General features: G+C 44.7%; 1 protein-coding gene across 1 annotated transcript in view; it reads right to left on the bottom strand.

The window, feature by feature from the left end:
- Window positions 1-2,013: 2,013 nt before the first annotated feature.
- ACE (angiotensin I converting enzyme) overlaps window positions 2,014-24,016 on the bottom strand; it is a 298,219-nt gene continuing 276,216 nt past the window's right edge. Inside the window, exons 21-25 of the mRNA XM_085632599.1 lie at window positions 23,409-23,553; window positions 19,910-20,008; window positions 15,336-15,458; window positions 8,355-8,536; window positions 2,014-3,415 (exon numbers count right to left, since the gene is read on the bottom strand). Coding sequence (XP_085488725.1) covers window positions 3,219-3,415; window positions 8,355-8,536; window positions 15,336-15,458; window positions 19,910-20,008; window positions 23,409-23,553 — 746 coding nt within the window. The 3' untranslated portion in view covers window positions 2,014-3,218. The remainder of the gene's footprint in view (window positions 3,416-8,354; window positions 8,537-15,335; window positions 15,459-19,909; window positions 20,009-23,408; window positions 23,554-24,016) is intronic.

Here is a 24,016-nt window from a genome sequence, read left to right as displayed (position 1 = left end):
GCACAAAACTTTCTACAAAAAAGTATATTCACTTTAGGTTCTTTATGGCAAGTTTCATGCAGACACATCAAGCAGGCAAAGAAAAAGGTAGTGGTCCCAAAAGTGGCATTTCCCATTGTAATTCCTATAGGATGATTTGCTCATTAATATAGGAAAAATAGCTATATGGAATTACTTCAAATTTAGCACGGAGGTAGACATTACTCAAGGAAGTGCTTTGCTTCGATAGGCGTAAATGTCCTCGGTACATTTCAAGAAATTAGCATTTCAAACCAGTGCTCAGAAGGGACATATAGAGGTTACATTTTATCACTATTTGGACCTTTCATTCATAGAACTGCTGTGGATTTGTGAATCCAATTAAAAAAAATAAATCACACCATTGGATATTGGAGTTTTTTTCTCCTGTTTTCTATTGCAGATTCGCGAATCCAGCTGTGGTTTTTCAAATATGCTGTGCACTAATTGACTGGTCAGCACAGAATTTTTTTTTTTGACAGCCTCCATTACTCATCATGGTGCACAGAGCACACTGTTTGGGAAAATGTAAAGAAAAAGAGCATAGGCCATGCTTTGATTATGTCGGCCACCTCAGGAGGGTTGGGGTGCAGGGGCTGGCTGAGGCAAGGACCTGTGGCCAACCCCTCTGTATACAGTCGAATATCATGCACAACAGAGGTTGGATGTCTGTGGACTCCCACTAAACAAGGATAATAGCCAAGCACAGCAGAGGTTGACCTCGGGGTCTGAGCAGAGGCCAGGACCTGTGGCAAACCCCCACTGTGCATAGCCAAAGTATGTGTATTGTGGGTGTTGGCCGCCCTCCAAGGTCTGAGCGATGGGCCTGGCTGGAGGCAAGGCCCTGTGCCAACTCTCTGTTGCACATGGCTAGAGACCAATCGCAGCTGTGGTTGGCAGCCCATAGAATGTTCAGTGCAAGGCTTGCCAGCGGTCAGGCCCTGCAGCCAAAACTTCGCTGCACACACCTGAAGACTGTGAGCTGCAGGTGTTGGCCACCCATGGAGAGTTGGGCACATGGCTTGGCTGGAAACCAGGCCCTGTGGCTCACCATTTGCTGACGGCTGTGTAAAAAAAGAAGTTGACCTCCTACGAAGAGCTAAGTGCAGGCCCTGGCCAGGCCCTGTGGCCAACCCCATTCCTGAAAGTAAGGTACAGCCGGAGTAGTCCACCCACAGACAGTTGGGCACAGAGCCTGACCGGAGACCAGACAACAGTTGAGGTGTTCAGGTAAAGGAAAAGCAAATTCTTCAAAATGGACAAACCCAAGACCTAGTGTTTTTTGCAACAACTGCAGTTAGTAGGGTGACGGGCAAGAGACAACATTTTTACGTGGCAAAGACAGGGCAGTGTCCTCTGGGTGAATCTGTACTAACAGGAGATCTAGAGTTCCAATTACACACCCCTGAACCTGGTCTCCCCATACATGGCAGTCATAACACTTCCACCAGCCCTAAGTGTACATGTGCTCAGAGCTTAGAATAGAGATTAGATTGCCCAAACCCATTTCATCATGGTGCCATGTATCACGTACAGCGATGGTCCCTCTGTGAGATGATCTATTAGACTATATTCACACTGGGCACCACAAACAGCCAGAACCAACGTGCACACATTCTGAACAACTGTCCATATTGTCTGGCCTGCACCACCCGTTTTGTTCCTCGGTGCGATGTCCAATGCTCTTTCTTGGAGGCCAAGATCATAAATATTATCCTAGTTTTGAGTTGGGCAAGTTAAACCCACTTAGGGCAAATTGCATATGTACATAGGACTAGTGAGAAGAGATTAGAACAGGTCGTGATTTGTTGAGGCATGACTTCCACACAAGGACTCTTTCCCACTGTGACTCATATCCCAAATCTACTTCCTCTAAATTTACCAGCAGGAATGGGCCACTTTCCAGTACTGACCCAGTGTTACTTTGTATACACTACTTGCCAATCCTATTCATTAGTTTCATAAGGATAAAAAAAAAAAAACTCAAAGCATATATACGGTTTAACACAATTTTCTTGGCACTCTGTTTTGTGTATTTATTTCAAATCAAAAAGTATCACAAATGTTGTTCGAAGATGCTCTGCTTTTGATCCCCCCTGGAATTTACTGACCTCTGGTTTCTAAATTGCATTGCAGAATTTTTCAGTGACATTGGTAAAAACATATGGAAAATGTATGGTATTTTCTGTCTGTTCCCAATAATGCAACATTAGCAGCGGGCGAGCACATTTGCAGTCCTGCAATCAAGATGAAATGTTTGAAACTCTTCTATTTCTTCTCTTGAGGCCCAACGTGGCTTTTTCCTGGTTCCAGGCATCCGGGAATCACTGCCTACTATGCACGTTTCTGTTTCCGGATGACATCAGCAGCGCTGCTTGATGATGTCACTCGGTCCACTAATGATGACGTCGAGTCAGTTATTACTGGCAGAGTGATTGCATATTCAGTGGGAATAGCTCAGTGTATTACCGTCTACAGGATGGAGCTTGAAACTCAACGGGTTTGAAGAGAAGGCCCCATTGGGTCTGTCTGGCCAGACCCTTTTTTTCCAGTCTCTGTTACTGGGAATGCTGTTCTTGAAATTATGAACTTATATAAGCGGCGGAAATGCAGCAATGAACAAGAGAGTAGCACTTTCAGCTAAACTGGACGAACCTTTGAACATTTCAAACATTGTTTTCTCCACAGGAGCAAGGAAACTGAAGAGGGAACAGGGAACTGCTGATGTTGAAAGGAAAAGCACATTTGGGTATTTTTTTTATAGCATTTCAAGTTTAACAGTCATTTACAGCCGCTGGTGAAGCATCGACAATATTATGTAAATCAAAACAAACATACTTTTCCTGTGATTTCTAGGTTGCCAAAATAAAAGCCAACGTGTCAAGTACCCCATCCTCCCAACCCCTGCCCCCCTAAGAAAACATACATTTTAAATTAGGGACTGTACAGGGTCAAAAGCTCAGATGCCCATTCTAGTCATATACCACAGAGTAATTGACTAGAACCGTTTGTTGGTATGTGGCCTGCATGGAATCAGCATTGTTAGCAATAAATAATCAACATGTAGTTTGGCTCTTGCATAGTCAAAAAGGTAGGACCTGATTGAGAGAAAGAGTCCTGTGCTCTGATTGGCTGAGCCTTTTGGTAGACACCAAGTCCACCTGCCCCCAAAGAGCTCACGTCCACCACTTGACGTCAACTCAGTAATTCTTCAGCTCCGTCTGCGACGCTGACTTGTTGGCTCTCCGCTTGATGGAGGAGAATTTGACGGCCAATACGATGATGGTAATGACGAGAGCTACGCCGAGCACCAACAGTATCCACTGCCCCACGGCGGCTTGGTTGCTGTCCAGGGACATCCCCAGGAAACCGACTTTACTGTCTGCCATTGCTTGAGCTGGAGAACAAGTGGGGTGGGAGGTGAAAGTTAATGTTCAATATGCTTTTGGGATGACTGGTCTGAGTTGAGTAAATTAACTGTGATAGTTGGCCCTCGGAGCTCCACAGACACAACTTAAGTTGAAACAACGTACAAAAAAATGACTTGGGAAATCTCTATTCACAAAGAATGGTGCCAGGTTTCCTAGATATTAATCACAAAGATGGTCCATGGAAGTGGAGCAAGTAAGGGAAGGGATGGGGCAATAGTTCTTCCCTTCAGAAAGTGTGAGCAGTGACTAGGCTTCACATCAGTAATAGAAGGGTGATTGTGAACTCAGAGCATGCTACTGTAGACTCCCTAAGATAGGAGACAGAGCCTAGTGGGACCGAGGTAAGTGGCACCTACCCCTTTTCAATGGAAGGGGGAGTTTAAGATCTAGGTGTGCACGTTCTAGCTACCAATCTACTTGAAAGAGTGGCTGACTTTGTGGGTTGATGTACATTGGTGAGGCCTGACTGAGTGAGTGTTCTGTTTAAGAGAGAGGCTGTGAAGACAGACTTGCAGTGATATGAAGGCTTTGGTGTGGGAGCTGCACTGCACCCTGCACCATCACACGATCTGGAGAGGTGAGTATTAGGCTCAGAATAAGCACTAGTGAGTTAACGCTCACCATTCCAGAGGCACTGAAATGGTCAATATGTGGAAATCAGCCTTACTGCCACTAAGTAGGCAGGGGAGGGAGGGCGTGTGTGCGCGTGTGTGTGGGCGTTTGTGTGTGTATGTATGTATGTATGTCAGGTCAGTCCCTCTGGCCAGGATGAGTATGTTCACAGTCCTGATGGTGTGCTAGGCACCAGCCTAGACACAGTAGAAGCGGGCATCAAAGATAGTCTATTTCCCAAGCCTGTTCCCTTTAGAGAAGACAGAAGAGGACATTTTCCCTTAAGATAATTGACTTGCAAACTAGCCTGTCATCTACCTAGGTCATGAGAGCACAGATGGCATAGGGACTTTGTACAGGGTATCCAAAGGAGACAGTTGATAGATTTATCTAGGTCGAGGTTCTCCCACGAGTTGTTTGTGAGCCACCAGTAGCTATCCAGGTGTCAATAAGTAGCTCATGACATGAAGCCCAACCCGGTAGGTCATTCAGAGGGTCTGAAGCTGAAAGGTGATGTCTCTTAAATTTTGCAAGAGTCAATTTGGTCTTGTTGCGCAGCACTTTGGTGTCATCCTGTGTGTGTGTGTGTGTGTGTGTGTGTGCGTGCATGCATGTGTGCGGGCATGCATGCGCGAGTGTGTGTGTGTGAGAGAGAATGCAGAGAAAACATCAGCATCTCGAGTACAAGGTTAGGGAGCACAAGCGGATGAGCTGAAAAGGATCAGTCCAGAAGCGGAGAAGAGAAGGTTTCAGAGTTGAAACAGAGATAGGTAAGTTCCTCTTGCCATTGAAGCATGGATATGGAGCATCCACAAATGTTCGTATCTGTGTGTACATGCTAGTGTATGTGAGTACAATCACATTTCATGGTTTGTAGTTGTAGGTTGTGAGCGTGTACTCTTTCTGTGGTGACTCTCCCTGGCAAAAAAGGCCCCTCTTTCCAGCCTATGGCACACCAGTGACCTTGGCCAATGGTTGACCATCATTGGCATGTTGTGGGCACCCTTCCCATAATGACAGCCCCTTTGCCACATTCTGGGCATCTGTTGCATTATGTTGGACATCCCAGACATCTGATGATTACTCAGGGGCATGTGAGGCAGATTCTGCCCATCTGAGGCAGTGATGAAAATGACAAACTGATGTGTAGAGACCAACTGTGCATTCATCTAGAAGTAGGAAAAACGAGTGTTTGTATTTTTCAGCAAGTGTAAGGCTTGGGTATGATAGAATGGAGTGTTTACTAAAAATGAAAATCTTACATTTGCTAGCATAATTTATATGTTACAGAATAAGGTGTTATTTGGAGACAAAGGGTGTAATTTAAATGCTGGGAGTGTGAGAGCCCTGCCGTCATAGGATCTTAAGCCTCATTCAGAGACTTGAGATCCTATGACAGAAACCCCTGACCTAGAAGCCCAGCTGCCACAGACCACCAGGTCCATGTATCGAAAACCACTCCCTATGTTGTGGGGGCTTCAGATGCATATTTTCCCGGCCTAGGACTACCATGCAAAGGATTAGAGGTAGCTGGCATTACGTGACTAGAAGGAAAATGATCATAGGTGTAACACAGAGGGAGAAAACTCCCTGCTCATCAGGGCCATTGTATCTTTGCATTGCAGAACAAATCTTTGCTTAGTGAATTTGTAATTGAAATACATGACATGGCTGTCATGGCATTATAACATTTTATGAAAGTGCTAGTGTCATGTAGGTGGAAGCACTTTCATCAAACTGATCCTGCCTTACCAGTGGGGATCTCCATAGTGTAGGGTCCTCCACTGAGGCATTGGGCTTGGCTGTCCCAGTATGTTAGCGGTCCACAAGCCAACTCACAGTCATATGATATTTGAATGACAATTCTTGCAGACTTATAGAGACTTACTGTTGATAGTATTTCCTTGGTGGCAAAAGTCCTTGCTGCTATGGCTGCTATTTCGTGACTCGAGTGGAAGTATTTCCTATTGATGGAACATTTTATGATGTTACGATTGGTAACTCTGCATGGAATTCTGGGTTAGTAAATACAACTAATCCTGTTTGGGTTGATAAATGATGCTATCTTGCCTGATGTGGTTGCTACTGCAAAAGTTATATTTTTAGTAGCTCATTGACAAAAAGTAGATCTCATTATAGAAAAGATTGGACACCCCTGACATAGCTACTTTGGGATTTTTTTATTACTCCATGGAATTCTGCGAAGTGAAACTCTGTGAGTTCCGCCCACCCCAAGTACATAAGTGAGTAGCTAGGTCACTGCGTGAGTGCGTAATTGATGCCATACGTGCCGGGATGTGGATGTGCAGGTGAATTAATTATTGTCCCACAGGAGAAAATTGAAATTAAATCTAATGGATACATTGGATGGGAAAGGATTACACAGAGAGGGATGGCGTGGGAATGCGAGATTCAATATAGGGTTTGTCAAAGTCCGGATTTGGACAATCATTGTGTTTTACACACCTCCTCCATCATCTCACAGCTGCGAGCAATGCCCCAAGAAGACAAGAGCACCTCTCTGGTCCCTCACACGTGACATCAAAAGACTTTCCACAGAGGGTCACAACAAATGCAACACTGCAAACCACTCACAACTCCCACAGTATGGCGAGCTACCTGTCAAAATATGCACGCGGAACCCCACAATAGGGTATGAAGAGATATATACATGTGACGATGCAATACAATTGCATATAACAAAAATATCCTGTGATTGATTTCGAAATACAATACTATAGCTAACCAGTAGAGGGCAGTGATAGAGCGCCATGTTATTCTGAAATTTGTAGGGGTGCATCATAATCACTGGTAGTCCGCACCCATATATTTAGTGGCATTTTATTAACGGGTGGCCTAGAGATGTAGTACTAAAAGCAGCATATATCAGTGCGAATAGAAATGTAACCAAGTCATTTATGAAGTTAATGAAATGTTTAAGTCTAGAATGTATGCTAGATAATGCATAACAAATTAGTTCACGTATACTGTAATGTGTTAGGATTTAAACGTGCACCATATTAAAGTCTGCACGTGTGGGTTTGCTTATTCATGTATGCAATTTAATGAATATCAATGCTTATAGTGTGATTTTATAGATGTGTGTTTAAATGTGTAAAGGCTTGATGCCATATACGTTTAAGAGAAAGGCCCATTCGTTTCTTATGTTAGCTAAATAATGTAAGCCGAAAATTGTTTCCCTTGGAAAGGCTTTGGGTTTCAGAGATGTTAGAAAATCTCAGTGAAGTGGAAAGTTTCTCGTTCCCATGTTTCTGTTGCAGGTGCAAGGACACATAGCTTGTTAGGGAGACTAACCCTTTGTTTTAGGAGTTAGGATGGCATGAGAAGCCAACATGGGAGTATACTGGAATGTAGGGATGATACTTTTGGCAGGGAAAGTGCCTGGGGCCAAAGGTCAAGCTAACCGTCTTTGGATGAAAGACAAGTTTCAGTGGAAAAGTACCGGAGGAAGACCTGGCTGGAGAGGTGTGATGGAGGGCGTTTTCTACGATTTTGGGATTTTGAATTATGGACAGTGCCCCGTGGGTTGAGCAGTTGAGGATTAGATGGGAAGCTAGCAGGAGCATCTTAGAACGAGCTCTGAGAAGGTGAGTGCACTTCTAAGGAAGTCTTCACTTCTGACACCTTTTTACCCTCTTGCCTGGGGAAAATGCTAAGTAGGGATGTCACCTTAGAGATAGAGTAGTGATAGATTAATCGGTTTTCCTTTTTAGTTTGATGAATTCTAATATAGAGATTGGAGCAGTTATTGGTTGCCTAATGCTTCTGGAGCTAACTACTGTTCTTATTCTGAGTCGGATGAGACTCCTGCGTAGAATCTTTTTTGTATTAGTGCCCATTTATTTCCTTAACCTCGTGATGAGGTGCTTGTATGTGCAATTATTTTTGGCTTTGTAATAAACCCTTACATTTTGTGATTCGGAGTCAGTGGTCCTTTAGAGTTCAAATTCGATTCGTTTGATTATGGGTTAATATTGGAATTTCTTCCCTTTACACTATGTAGCAGATAGAAAGATCCTGGCGACCTGAGAGGATTCTTGGTGATGGTAAGACAGATAAGAATCCTGCTTTATCAGCAGGAATTAGCCAAATGCCACACATTTATTTTCATAGGTAATGTAGTACTGGTACACCTCAGTGGCCCTCCCTCTCCATAGACTAATGGATGAATTGTAGTATTAGATTCCCCCAGGGGAGCCCTGATGGTGGTTTGATCACCCAGAAGTCAAGATGACGTGTCTGCTTAGACCGGCTCCCTGTGACATGGCTTACCAGGGCTCCAGTTGTAATCAGGCCAGCCAATGTTGTCCCCGTTCTTCTTGTTCTCCTGAATGAGCCAGTCGGTCAGTGGCTGGAAATACTTCATCAGAGCTTCAGCAGAAATGTTGGGCTGGCCTGTGATCATCTGCATAGCCTCTGCCCAGGGCTTGCTGTAACCCAACTTCATGGCGTCCCTGCAGGGGGAGGAAGAGCACATCAGGCAGTTTAGTACGGTTGGCAAAGGGCAATGCAGTAAGCAAAACTGGAAATCACACACACTCTGAGAAAGCACTGCACTGCAGGCCCACTGCATGGCTCCATTAAATATTACTGCACCGCAGGTACATATTACGGATGTTCGGACGTGCTGCAGTGCAAGCTGATGCCGTGGCTCTGTTTAAGGGCACAGCACTGCATGTCAACTTCTTGTTCATGTCACGGATACATTTGGGGGTACATTAGTGCAGATTCAGCACTGCAAGCCCACATTGTGGTCGTGCAATGGACACTTTTGGGGGACCAACACTGCAGGCCCACATCTTGTTTGAGAAGGTACTGCAGCTGGATGCTGTAACACCGTTTGAAGGTACTACATATCAGATCCACGCCACATCCGAGATAGAAGATACTGCACTGCAGTTTGATGCCATGGATACGTTCGGGGAAACTGCAGCCAGTCCATGCCATGGCCCAGTAAAGGACACTGCATTGCTGGGTCATGCCATGCACATGTTAAGGGACACTGTACTGCAGGCTGGCATTGTTGTTAGGTGGTACTGCGTTGCAAGTCCACGTCTGGACTCAGGAGATGTACCGCTTCATGTTATGTTAATAGGATTTATATAGCGCATGGCTGCCCAGAAAGGGTTTTCCCGAGCTTTGCCAACTAAACATGTTATTGTCATGGACATGTTTGGGGTACATCACTGCTGGTCCACAGGTTTAGAAGGTGCTACAACATCACAAGCTCATGTAATGGATCAGTTAGGGGAGTAGCACAGCACGCAAAATAGTGAATGCCTCAACTTCACAACACACTCTGAAAGACACAGATCATCACAAATTGCTAAATGTTAATCACTGACCACAAAATACAATACTGCACAGCATGCATCTAACAAATAGCAACTCTACTCTTGGCCATCAGCAGTCCCATGTCTATCAATCTGCGTATTCCTTTAGGTACAGTTTTAGAGTGTCCTAACAGCACCAGAGCTGGCTCTGGCTCAAGGTCGTGCCCCGTAATCTCTGCTATCTCTGAGAATACCTTTATCCAAAACCTCGCAATCACTGGGCAGTGCCATGCTAGATGTATAAAATCAGCCACACTGACACTGCAATGCTCACATCCTGGGTTTTCCCGCAAACTGTATGTACAAAGCTGTTCCGGAGTATAATAAACCCTATTAAGATATTTAAAGTGTATCAACCGGTGTCTGCCATTGAGAGAGACACGTTTCGTGCTGGTGCAGCAGTACTTCCATGTTTGATCATCAATGTCCCTATTTAGGTCCCTCTGCCATGCCAAGCGGGCTTTAGTATAATAATTCATCCCGTAGGACATGCTAAGATTGTAAATTGTTTGTCAGTTTTTATGATGAGTGTAAGGGCTACCAACTCTGGAAGCTCAGCCAGATCGCTGCCCAAAAGGCGACATAGCACTTTTCTGGTTCTATGGAACTGGAACCTGTCTAGGAGTGTGGGCGTATAGCCCTCCCTGTCCAAACTGTCCTATCCCCTGGCTATGCCTTCCTCAAATAAGTCTCCTATTGTGCTAATCTTCATAGCATTAGGCGAACGTATAACACCCATGTCTCGGCATGGAGGTAACCAATGACACCATTCCAACGGGGTCAGGGGCGAGTACAAGATAGCTCCAGCCTGCAGTTTTAAAAGGTGGTGCCATGCATGTACCGTCGTGTTGGTTGAGTCTAGAATACTGGTCCTACGATCTGGGGTGGAAAAGAGAAGCTTGGGCAATGGGCGAGGGGAAGTCACCGCTCTCTCAATACGCAAGTGAGGAATATCAGGTGAGCCGTGAATCCAGTGATGGGCATTCGCACAGTGCGCCGCTCTGTAATATAATTCTAGATCAGGCGCTCCTAGTCCTCCCATGTGCTGAGGCAGCGTGATTATTTGCCATTTAACCCTGGGTTGTTTACCCGCCCACGCCAATCTAATCATCAATGTTGTGAGGGTCTTAAAAATACACTCAGGAGGACCATTTGGATGTTGGTAAAAAGTAACAGAAGGCCAGGGAGGACAACCATTTTCATTATAGAAATTCTACCCAGGAGAGACAATGGGAGTCTGATCCAGCCTTCCACGTTATCTTCCAACCTGCTAAGCAGGACACCATAGTTTTCCTTGATGACAACATCCGAGTTTGTGTGTATTTGTATACCCAGGTACTGCACCAGGTTCATCGTCCATTGTAGTGGAAAGTCCGGTTCGAATTGAGCCATGGACAGGATGAGCGGAAATATGATGGACTTCGACCAGTTTACGCGCAGTCCTGAGACTCCGCTAAAGCGGAGAAATCGGGCAACCCTGCCTTGTACCTCTAGTGATATTTATCGAGTCTGTCACTAGATCACCAATCTTAATTCTGGCTGTAGGCTTATAGTACAGTACTCCCAGCAGCTGTATAAAGACTTCACCCAACCCCATCCTCGAAAGTACCTGTCTCATGAAGGGCCATTCAACAGAGTCGAAGGCCTTCTCTATGTCGAGGAAGACTGCGACTGCTGCGACGTCCGATTTAATATGTTGGATCGCCCCAAACACCGTGCAAATGTTATAGGTAAGGTTACGGCTCGGAAAAAACCCCACTTGTTCCGGAGCAATCAATGTCGGGATCAAAGGGACTAGTCTATTTGCCAGTATCGTTGTGTAAATTTTGGTGTCGACGTTAAGCAAAGAGAGAGGTCGATATGATCAACATTCCTCAGGGGATTTGTTCGTTTTCAGAATGGTGACAATAATCGCCTCTCTCATAGAGGGCGGCATCGTTCCCGACACGCACATACCGTCAAAGAGGGCAATTAGGTGTGGCAAGAGCAAGTCCAATTAAGCCTTGTAAAAGGCAACTGTCAAACCATCAGCCCCTGGGGCACTGCCAATCTTCATATCAGCGATTGCCAAAAGAATTTCATCTTTCTCTAGAGGGCGCATCAAGGATTCACGGTGTATAGGTTAGAATAAATTTGTCTGAACTGTTCTGCTATGGATACATCTGTTGGGAGTATCTCTCGCTCAGCAGATTTAATTTCTGAGACAGCTGTGACATCTAAGGCCAGCAACACCCGAGAGTGATCTGAGAGCTTACGGGGAAATATCTCACACTCTCGCACATGGTCATACAGCTGGCCAGTGGCCAGCCATTAGTCAATTCACATGTGTAGGTCGTGGAACGCTGAATAGGGCGTGTAACCTCCTTTATCAGGAAATCTTTGCCTCCATACATCCTGTAAGTCATCTTGAAGCATAATATCTGTCAGCAGCTTAGCTGCTGCTGTGGTTTTCTTTACAGGGCCTCCCGAGCGGTCTCGGTGTGGGTCCAACACTAAGTTGAAGTCGCCACCCCAAAGTTGTTGCTTCGTCCCACAGTGTCGTACCTTATCGAACAGGGCAGAATAAAAGCTGGGGTTATCAAAATTAGGGCCGTAAACATTGACAACAGTTACCTCCATTCCCAGCCCTCGACATTTAGATATAACGTACCGTCCGTCCACGTCCATTACCAAGGGTTCAAGTATGAAGGTTGAACGGGGGCAAACCCAGGTAATTGCTCCCCAGGCATGCGTAGTAAATCCCGCCACATGGGTGCAACCCTGTAATCCTCTATTGCGTAGCATGGGACTGTCAAGGGCGAGGTGCGTTTCCTGCAGTAGTGCAATATCTATTTTGTGTCTAGACAAATGCGCAAGCACTATTCGCAATTTTCTGTGATCATTAAGACCCCTTACATTCCATGTAAGAGCACGTATTCTACCCATCTCACCCATTATTTGAGAGGTTCTATAGCCCATGACGTGATCAGGCGTAGTCAGGTTACTTATATTAGCCATAGGAATATATTACACTCGTACTTGTCATATGCAGTAAGTAGTGTCCTACTCTATTGTCAAACAGAACTAACTCCCATCCATCCCCACCCACGCCAGGCAATCCCCAACCACGCCCGGACGAGAAAAATACAGACCACCCCCCCATACCATCATTGAAACCCCCCCCCCTCTCCAACCCCCTCAAATAAAGTTCCCCAAGTGTGTGCTTCACTCGGGGGCAGAGGTAACTCGTTCCCAAAATATTTATAAGCTTGGAGTAATGAGTCTCAATCCAGCCTATGCCCTACATTCCGTCAGCAAATATGAAACATCTGAAACTGTAGTGAAAACTCCAACCCCTCATGCGCCAACAAGTTAAACTGCAATAGCTATCTGTAAATTCGGAAAAGCATGAGTGACATGAGTGACGCACGATCATATATCTTATCATAAATTCAAGACCATGCCTGTAGTATTACTGTAAATAACACAATCACTGCAAATTACAGCCCTCGTAATAGGTGCAAATTGTTCTTTCAGTTATATCCCCTTGGATGACATGCTTATCTGTATTAGTTGGAGGCCAAAATTCAATCTTGTTCGTCCAGTAGGCCACCAACTGCGCCTTCACTAGAGTTCCTCTCCGGACTACGCCGATTGTCCCCAGCCCAGTCTTTCAGGGCCTTCTGTAGGACTTTGGGGTCGGTGAAAATTCGCGATTGGCCCTGCCGATTGACTCGGATTCTAGCCGGGTACAACATGGGGCAATCTAGGTTTAGATCCCGAAGTTGTTTCTTCAAGGGGGCAAACTGCTGGTGTGCTTCTTGTACCCGCTGCGTTAAGTCCAGGAACCGCGAGATGATAGAACCCTCGTACTGAAGCGGTTGCTTGTCTCTGGTGACCCTCAGTGCCGCGTTCCGGTCCTGGTAGTTAAGCAACTTCACAATGATCGGTCTCGGGGCTGCACCAGGCGCCGGCTGAGGTCCCAAGGATCGATGTGCCCTTTCGACTACAAACATAGGCGAGAAAGTGTCACTACCAAGCAGCAAAACTAGTAATTTCTCAACTAATTGTTGCATGTTGCCAGTGTGGGTCGATTCCGGCAAACCTGTATTCCGAAGGTTACTGCGCCGAGACAGCGCTTCAAGATCCTCTGTCTTGTCCTGAAGAACCTGTATCACCCGTCTCAATTGTTTATGTTATGTATCTAACGTAGTCTGGGCCTCTTCAACTTCTGTGATCCGGCGCTCCGACATATCCAACCGTTCTGCATGCTTGTCAAGCCTTTCGGACATTTTGTCCATACGGTAGGAGAGAGAGTCTATCTTGGATCCCAGGACGATAGACTACCGTGTAAACCCTTCTCCATCGCAGCAAGCATTGTGCGAATATCACTTTCCGCTTCTTCTTGAGGGGAATCAGAAGTGAAATCTCCTTTGTCTGTCGTGGGATTGCACCCTTTAGTTTTCCGCTGGTCAAACGTTAGTTTCGGCTGTGTTCTGTCCACCTTGCGCATCGCGTCAGAGGGGGGGTATTACTGTGTCAGTCTTTAAACCAAGTGGTATCTAATTGTGGGTAACTAACTCCACCTCCCCTGCCAATTCTAACAATCCAATCTGCTCTCGTTGCAGCAACTATGACTACCAGTGCTCAATTCCTAATCCAAGTCGAGTCTTTAAGCAGCAGAGAGGAAACTAGAGTATCGCAACACCAACCAGGAGCCTGCACTACTCTATAAACGAGGATGACATACACACCAGGGAGACAGCGCAATCACGACTGACACAGGATCCAACGTGCAACTCAGTTCTTCACAGGTAAGTGCATCCAGCTTATGACCAGATCCTGGTGCTGCCCAGTGTCCAACTCTCCATGAAGCTCATGTCTGTATGTACAACGACAGCGCACCCACAGGATAAGGTAGTAGAGAGACCTGCAAAGTGCGTCACTATCACCCCAGAAGCAGCTACTAGATCTCTGGGACTGCCAGTTTGTTATCTGGGTTGATCTGCGCTTGGCTCCCCAGTAACGTGTGCAGAGGTTAAACCATGCAGGGTAGCTGGGGGCCTCCAAGCAGTAACCTAACTGAGTCCAGCCCAAGTGACGTGAACAGTCAAAATGGCGGGACTCTACGCACTCGAAGCAGTGCACCAAGCCCTCCAGAAGGCAGGCAGTCTCAATGTCAATCTGTACAGCGCAGCGACCGAATTTTGGCAGGGACTCAGCAAGGACACCTCGATTCTACCTAGCAGCAGCGCTCCCTCTCACCACAACTCCCATCTGGAAACCGCTACCGCGCCTTCCTCCACAGCAGTCTCCAGCGCAGTCCCAGGTCTTGCAGCATACTGGCATACCGCGACACGTCGTGTGCCCACCGCCCACCTACTTCTGGCCGAAGGCGTCTCCACTCCAGTCCCCTTGTGTGCCGGTATGACACCCCACACTCCGGCCGGTCGCTGGGCACTGAAAGGCGCTGCGGCTCAGGACGTCAGGCCACCTCGCATCCACACGAGAGTCCGGGGATTACAGCCTACTCTCGTCTTGCCGTGTTTGAGGGTCGCCACTTCTCCTCGCAGGCAGCTACGGAGATCGGAGTCAGCGCATTTCGTGCTGTGGCTCCTCCGGAGCGACAACCAGCCCTAGTGTCAGCATGGCATTTCAGATGCCAGATTCCTGCCGGATATATTGGCGGTCCTGTAGAGCTGCGCACTTAAGCGGCCATCTTCGCCGTGAGCTAGCTCTACCCCCCTCTTATTACCCCTTTGCTCATGTTTGCCTGAATCCTAAAATCCCTTTACTAACTCTTAACACCACCCTTCCCCGAGCCCTAAAAATCCTGCCTACCCTTTAATGTTTGTATGGTGTCCCTAGAATAAGCTCCATGATACGAGATGGAGTGGTCCCTCGGAGCACACACTCAGGGATGCACCTTCTCATTACTTACCCAAGAAGCTTTCCTGCTTCTTTGGACTTGTAGATGTCGCATTTGTGCAGTGGCCCTGTCTGGTTGGCTGCTTTACATAGGGCTTCGTGGAACTGGAACTGGATCACAAAGCTGACAAAGTACCTGAAGTTTGAATAAAACACAACACGGTGACTGATACAAGACCCATACATCATTAAGACCGCAGATGCAATTTCTAGGGTCCTCATTGCCCCCGGTAAGCATATTTATCAAAAACACTGCACAGATCTCAGCAAAGAATATGTATGTATGATTATATGTATGTATGTATGTATGTGTATATGTATGTATGTATAGAGTATTTGTATTGGTGAAACATAGCCAAAAGCAGTAAACGGTTGTACACGGTCAAATGCAAGGGAACAGTCAACAAGTGTCAGTAAGTTTATTGCATAGTTGATAAAAACTATAAAAAAAATCGTGGTGTCAATTCACTCCACTCGGTGTACACTATTTTGGGTAAAATTAATTACAAGTATAAGTTACTTGTTACCTTAACATGAGATAAGAAACTACAGCAAAGTAAAATATCGAAGCCATGTAGTACCTGGCAACTTCCCAGTTTCACTTATGTACAAAACCATAGTTTTTGTGATTTGGTAAAACCTCCATCAGCTCATTGATACAGATGAGGGAGCGAAGGCTTTAAGTTATAAGTCATTTTGACCCAATTTAGTTTTCCTCAGAGTACCTTAATACTATAAATCGCCCAGTAACTTCTTGACCCAGGTCAGGAATTTTGTACCCGGCAAGTTAGGGGGGTTGAGGCTGTGCTCAGCCAGGTGATGACTGCTTGTCTTCCTTTTTTGTCTGGAAGACTGCAGAATATGTGAGTGATTGATTCTTGTTTATATCTACATAAACGGCAATTCGATTTGATCAGGCAACTCTTCCAAGATGGTATAAGATCCTTTGTATCAAAGCTAAACATCATGAAGTGACATTTTAAAGCCAATGAAAAGTGAGTTGTCAGATATGCTTTGGGCTCCAGCATCTGATAAGTGTTGGTGACTGGCCAAGCATAACATTCCCTTGCTAATGAGGATTTATCCTGCAGTAATGACAGGATTTATGTTGCGGCATTGCTTATCCGGGAGAAGGCTGCCCTTCCCATGGGGATGGCCCATGCTTCTCTAAAGCCAAGGCCTTCCATTGCCAAATGTAAGTGGCCTTCCCGTGATTTTGCTTATTTTTTTTCCACATCTGTGCCTATATTTAATGCCAGCATAAGTTGCTCAGAACTCCGCTGTCCGCAGCACGAAATGACAAACATAGCTTGAAGAAGGCATTCAAGTTTTGTGTTTCTTGATTTTTTTTTAACTTGAATTCTGGCTGAACTTGAGCTGGAGAGTTTGACTTGGGCAAGCGAAAGACAGCTGTATACACTTTGTTTGTAATGAATTCAGCTCGGTTGCCTCCTTTCTATGCATAATTTCTGATCCTTATGCCACCGCAGGTAAAAGCTTGGCTGCCATGACTGTTTACAGGTGCAGATGTGCAGAGCAGTTAAATATTTTTTGAAACAACGTCAATGCGCTTTAGCTTGTAAGGAGGCCAGGTGTTGTTTGTTGTTGTCAGCTGACGTAGATGCCAAGATACTTGTAGAAAAATACTACTTCTGTGCATTTGTCCTTTGCACGCCAAGTGAATGACTTGAATTTTTTATCAACCAGGCATACTATTTGTATTTTGTTTAAGTTCCTCTCTAAGCTTTGTTGCTTTTTATATTCTACCAAAGCATTAATTGCCCTTCATAGCCTGATGGGAGCCTGACTCAGAATGACTATGTCATCTGTAGATTGTAAATACCCGATTTTCTCAGTTGCTAATCTTCAACAAGTGATATGACCGATTGCTGATCTGAGAACTGTGTGTTATGATGAAGTGTTCTTTAAGGAGGTGCATTTTTAGGCCTTTCCTGAGCTGGAGCAGAGTTGGGACGGTCCTGATAGATATTGGGGTGTTGTTCTAGATCCTGAAAGCATAGATGGAATAAGCCCATTATCTTGATTTTTTTTCTTTTTCACATTTTGTTATCTCTATTCTAAGAGGTGTCTTGGCTGGAGGTGTGCCAACAGCTTTTAGCGATGGTGAACCTGTCCTCAAGATACACCGGGTGCTGATCTGGATGGCTTTGTAAATGAATCAGCTGGCAGCTGGTTTGAAAGATGGTGCTGTGGCATGATGTGATCATATTTCACCAGGCCCTGGATGAGACATGCTGCTGCTGCATGTAGGATGTCCTGAACAGGAGCCAGTTTGGAGTCTAGGGGGTCATGGAGCAGGGTGTTACCACCATCCAAATATAAGAGGGCTTAAACAACAGTTCTGAAGTCACCATCTGGGAGGAATGGTTTAATTTTATTCAGTAGATAGAGCTGGTATCATGCCTTCTTTGTATGGATGGATGTAGGCCCAGATCTCGGTACTGAGGTGAATGAATGACATTGTTCTGCATTCTGTCCATCAATTGTTCTTTTTGCATTTGTCACCACGAGGGGGACAGGTATGCCCAGACGTGGGTCCCGTGCTCTCGATGCCACTGGAGTCGTGCTATCCTGGCTGATGAGGGCTGAAAGCCCGAAACCGGTCCTAGGAAGCTTGTTCCCAGTCCAGGGAGGACCTGGCCTGGCAGTTCGGGCTGGACTGTTCCCATTGGGCGCAGGGTCAAGACTGATATGCATATAGCTGGGTCCAAACTGGAATGGCATGGTGAGCAAAACAATGATGGATTTAGGCCCAGATCTCTGTACTGGGGTGAATGTATGACATTTTTTTGCATTCTGTCCATCAATTGTTCTTTTTGCATTTGTCACCACGAGTGGGACCGGTATGCCCAGATGTGGGTCCCGTGCTCTCCATGCCTCTGGAGTCAAGCTATCCTGGCTGATGAGGGGTGAAAGCCCAAAACTGGTCCTAGGATGCTTGTTTCCAGTCCAGGGAGGACCTGGCCTGGCAGTTCGGGCTGGACTGTTAACATTGGGCGCAGGGTCAAGACTTATTTGCATATAGCTGTGTCCAAACTGGAATGGCACGGTGAGCAAAAAAATGATGGGTTTAGGCCCAGATCTCTGTACTGGGGTGAATGTATGACATTGTTCTGCATTCTGTCCATCAATTGTTCTTTTTGCATTTGTCAAACCGAGTGGGACAGGTATGCCCAGACGTGGGTCCCGTGCTCTGCATGTCTCTGGAGTCAAGCTATCCTGGCTGATGAGGGCTGAAAGCCCGAAACCGGTTCTAGGATGCTTGTTTCCAGTCCAGGGAGGACCTTACCTGGCAGTTCGGGCTGGACTGTTCCCATTGGGTGCAGGGTCAAGACTGATTTGCATATAGCTGGGTCCAAACTGGAATGGCATGGTGAGCAAAAAAAGATGGATTTAGGCCCAGATCTCTGTACTGGGGTGAATGTATGACATTGTTCTGCATTCTGCCCATCAATTGTTCTTTTTGCATTCATTGTATTCTTGCCACTGTTTTCGTTAAGGGTGAGGTTGGTGTCTTGACTGGATCCAAGAGACTTGGCAATGTTAGTGCACTCTTCGGTTCTTTGTGTTGTGCTCTTTACATTTGTCAAGTGGTTTGGGTGTCCATATGACAAATTCAAGACACTATTCTTAATAGCCCAGTCAAGAAGTATCGACGGGACCTAAATAATGAAGCACTTACTGGATTAACAATAGATGTATTCAGTCCAGATATTAATTCTGTGTGCCAGAAGCAGAGTGCTTGAGAGACCTGTGCAACAGATGGAGGATTATAACTCCAGGCATGAGTCTAAATGTGCTTAACAAAGAGCTTATTTACTGGGCAACTGTTTCCACTCAACCTGAAGTGTAAGAAATGCGACTTCTATGTACCAATGATCGAAGTTAAGTAGTTCACAATAACAAGGTTGTAGTGTGGGGAGTCTCACCATTTATATACAGGTGGTGTACACCCCCTTCTGTATCTTTATACATGGACACATATTTAGACCCATACCTGGAGTTATAGCCTTAACACCATTGCAAAAGCTCTCACACCTTCTCTTCTCAGTACATAGTTGGAATAATTGAACTCATTGCAAATTGTAATATTATTCTAAACCTGTTTAGTAGTAAAGGATGTGAATGGCTATGGTGTCGGTGAAATCTGCATCAAGGCGAAGCATGAATTGTGCACAGATGAGAATGCGATGGATCGCCTGTTTTGAAGGTGAATAGTGCATGTCATTGGGTTGGAATGCATAAGGCTGCCGGGGTTAGAGATCCATGTGTGTTTGATGTGAACAGTGTCTTTTGTAAGGGTAATTTTGATCATTCTGTATTTAAGGTTACCTAATGGGGTTATCAAACATATTGTGATATTATTCACTGGAGGACCCTTTTAGGTTTACGAAGGAGAAGAGTAGACACGCCTTCATTGTATTTCATGATGCCATAGTCAGTCATCGAGTATTCAATGTCACCTGTAAGTATGACCATTTTAATGTATATACTGTGACAATCACATGAGTGTCCGGTGCAGTTTTATTTTTCGCACATGCACAATATGGTATTATATCAGGATACCTCACATAGGGGACGTTGGCAGGAACGTGGAACTTTGCACCGGCATCAAAATCCTCTTCTGACCTGGGCACTGGTGGGCACAATCCTTGGTATTTCAGCCTGGATGGAGCAGAGGAACACAAGCAGTGAATATGAAGATAAGAAGTGATTTTCTCCTGTCTGCACTCGCAGCTTTGTTTAGACCATACTCTTGAAACTGCTGCCTAGCACAAGCATTCTGATGGTCAAAGAAAACTAACATAGTGACTAGTAATATGAGTGTATTGGTGAAAGGTGTTTTTATGTTAATTATTCACTGACGAAGATCCCTAGCCTAGTCCCTTTTACTATTCTGTGAATTTGCACACATTTTGCACCCAGGGGAATGTGCTGAAAACGGGTCTAAATTTACTTCACGTAGGAACACTGATGCCTTTTACTGCAGTGTCCAAGGTGATTATAAAGAACTACCTTGCCAAGAACCAGTCTTAACCTGATGTGTTTTCCCTAAATTAAGGTATTTTCAAAAGGAGATCTTTGTTGTCAAAATGTGTGAAACGTCGTGCCCTTCTCAAACCACCATATCACGGTGGAAGTAATGCTGGAGGGATGTAAAAGAACAATTTTCTCTGACTGCATGGGAAGGAGAAGCTGGCCAATCAAGTAGGCTTTCAATTCTTCCAGAGTCTGACACTTCTGTGCTCGGCCCCTGCAGAGGCATGTCGGCTGTTCAAACTTGAATGGCAGATGACATCAAAGAACTGCTTACTCGTGTCCAAAAGTAACTATAACTCACGTTATCGTCATGCAGTGCTAATAATCTCCCATATTACATCACTATGGGTATGTTCTATGACCTCATTGAAAACACCACTGTACCAATATATATACATTACACAGTGACTGTAGCCACTGGGCAGGAATTTTTTGTCTTGCTAGTAACTTTGGCACCCTTAGAGCATCTTCACGAAATGCTAAAAAAAAGATTCAAGATTCAAAATGTATAGATATCTAGTGTACTGAGTGAGAATTAAGGGGAAAAAAAGGAAAAATTAAGCATTCTGATTGACTGGTCCGACACGACTGGGACCAGTCCCACGAGACTGAGCGCCAGGGTCTGATAGTTAAATCAAGAAGTGAAATGTTGTGGCCACCATTTTAGAATGCAGGGGCTCAGCCCCTGTGTCATGAATATTAAAATCAAACAACATATAAGAGGGAAGGGTAGTGGTACCCTTAACCCCCTGGCTCTTATGGAGGGTTCCTAGAGGAGTCTCCTCAGAGTCAAAGTAAAAAAAAAAATTTCATGTTGCAGTGGACTCGTGGTGCTTTCGTGGTAATCAGCAAACTCTTCACAAATTTGCTGGAATACCACAAAATTACAGTAGGATTGAGACAAGTTTACCGTGTGACCAAAACAAAAGACAAAAATAAGCTGGGTGGGCGTCTGTTGGTTTTGCGCGGCGGTCTGGATTTGGCCAGCAATGAGGGGCATTATGGGTCATTCCCGATTTGGTCGCCTGTGGGGTTTCAGCGCCGGCCCCCACACCTTCAGTAACCAAGGGCTGTGCACTGTGTGGGGCTGGGATTGTTAAGTATGGTTATAAAATATTACTTCACAGTAAAAAAACCTAGAAATGTACTTAAACAAATGGTAAAATGGACGTTATAGTCTGGCATGGCAATACCTTACTTTATATTTAAAAAACCTAAGAAAGTCACTGAACAAAACCTCAAAGAATATAGTGATGTTATAGTTAGGTGAAAACTTCAGTTAGAAAATACCATTTTGGACTAAAAAAAATACTGAAAATCACTAGTTACATTTAACAGAAGTTACTATAACATGCACACTTGTCAGGAACTGCTTATAACCTCACAAATTACATTATTCATGACAAGTTGTAGATATCATTGATAATATCACTGACGACATCTGACATTAAATTATTAATTACATCACTGTGCAAGGTGGGGTGCCCAAGTTATAATTACTTCACTTAACTGTGTTTTGTTTTTTTAGCTAAAAATTGTACTTTTAACTGACATTTTCAACTAAATAGAAGGTTACTTTTTCCTTTGTTTTTCTCAGTCAATTTAAATACATATACACACACACACATATATATGTACACATGTACATATATATTAGTGAATGTGAATAGATGTGTTGGAGGTGTGTTTTAATGCGCTGTTGTGGTATACGTTGAAATGATAAAAGTGAATGCATTGTATGTGTAGCCGTGGTAGTGGACACATGGTAAGTGTACTATGTGGTGTTTGGTTTTACAGTAGTAACCTATATTCCTGTCCGAGACGGTGCCTAACCATATCCCTTCTATTTAATTTCCTGCCTAACCCATATATAAAGAGCCTTTGGTCTGAGACGGGTGATCAGCAGTGCTCTTAAATTCCCTATTTCCCATTGTGCTCATCACCAACCTTAGTTGCCTTGTCTCCCTGATGTTTGCTATTTTTCTATTGTCTTTGTTTGCCTGGAAGACTATGTGCACGTCCCTTACCTTACTCTGGCTCAGGGTAATTTTAGTGTCTTGCTTTCCAGTGCCTGTAAACCTCTTCATCTTCGATCAAGAACTTCAAATATTGGCAAGGAGGTATTTTCTGCTCATAATGGCTTTTTCTCGCCTGGCTTGGACCCTCTGAATGAGGCATATGGCACCTTTCATGTGTATATTAAATATAGGGTGGCACCATGGCCAGTTAGACAAATCACCTTCTCTTCAGTCAATCAAGTAGGGAGGGAGAGAGACAGCTGGGTCCATTTTTTTTTATATCATCTCACATTTGAATCACAGGTATTGTTAGTGCTCACAACTTGTTTGTATATAAATGAGACCTGCCCTGCTCATACTCGTCTTTTAGGTATGTTTGGACCTGCACCACTCAACGTTTGACTTGCAATTGTCATGTGAGTAGCACTTTTCACTCTCAGCTGAGGTCTTACTCTGTTTGCAGACTCCATAGACACGCTGACACGTGCATTCTGAAATATTTTCATTCAGAGATAACGCAGACTTCAAGTTTTGATTCTCATCTAGCAGTGCACATCAGCTCCATAAAGACATCACTTAAATTATTTATAATTAATAATAAACTGACTTCACTTATCTTTTCAAGGTGAATATATTTTGTTAGGATGTGACAATAATTAAACTTCACCTGATCATTCCATGACTACACTTTCAGATACTTCCAATTAAACACAAATATTACATATTCCAAAGGTTGAGTCTACAATTTGTGAAATCTCAAAAGCTAATGCTTCACTTCTTGGTTAGACATGATAATACACCACATTAAGTGCTGAGTAGGACACTAAGATGAGTATCGGAGAACCAGGCAGCATGCTACTCAATTCACTCCTGAACTAAATTCATTGATCAGGCTTGAGGGTTCGATTGGCTGAACTTGATATCATGGTTCTTTCTGGAGGAACAAGTGGTTTCAAGATGCAAATACACTTCTACTTGTCCCACTATACTCAAAGACAAAGGCTCACCTGAGGTTCCACCATTGCTGGTTGTACTCTGTCTCCGGGATCCGCCCATCAAACACCTTCCACCGCCATTGGTCCATGAGGTACCCGAAGGGCAGGAAGGCGATCTTATCCAGGGCCATGCTCATCAGGTAGTTAATGTCGCTCTCTGCCGTTAGAGAAGAACACATGAGGCATAACATGTATGAACACAAATGCAGCAAAGAAATTAAATTAACCTTCTCTGTCTTCATTCACCACCTCACACAAGCAGTTGTGACCTCATATTGGGAATGGCCACCCGACATCACGACCAGTGTCTAACCAATTACTAGATCACTGTTTGCCCTTATGAAACCACAACAAAGCATCAAGGTCTCAGCTCCTCCATTTAATATTGCACCTCTTTCTTCAAGAGTACAACTCCAGTTTAAAGATCACACCTCCTGCATTAAGACTACACCTCTTAATTTAAAATTGCACCACTTTATTAATTTCTACATCTCCACAATTGAGATCATACCTCATTTAGGATCACACGTCCACTACCGAGATCACAGCACCTGGGTCAAGAAGATAACACTTGCTCCTTTAAGATTACACCTCCTCCTTTAAGATCACACTTTCCCATT

Source organism: Triturus cristatus, chromosome 2_1 (genome assembly GCF_964204655.1).
Source record: "Triturus cristatus chromosome 2_1, aTriCri1.1, whole genome shotgun sequence".
Lineage (NCBI taxonomy): Eukaryota > Metazoa > Chordata > Amphibia > Caudata > Salamandridae > Triturus > Triturus cristatus.
Note: the sequence above shows the minus strand (reverse complement) of the source record. Positions and strands in the feature narration are given on the sequence as shown.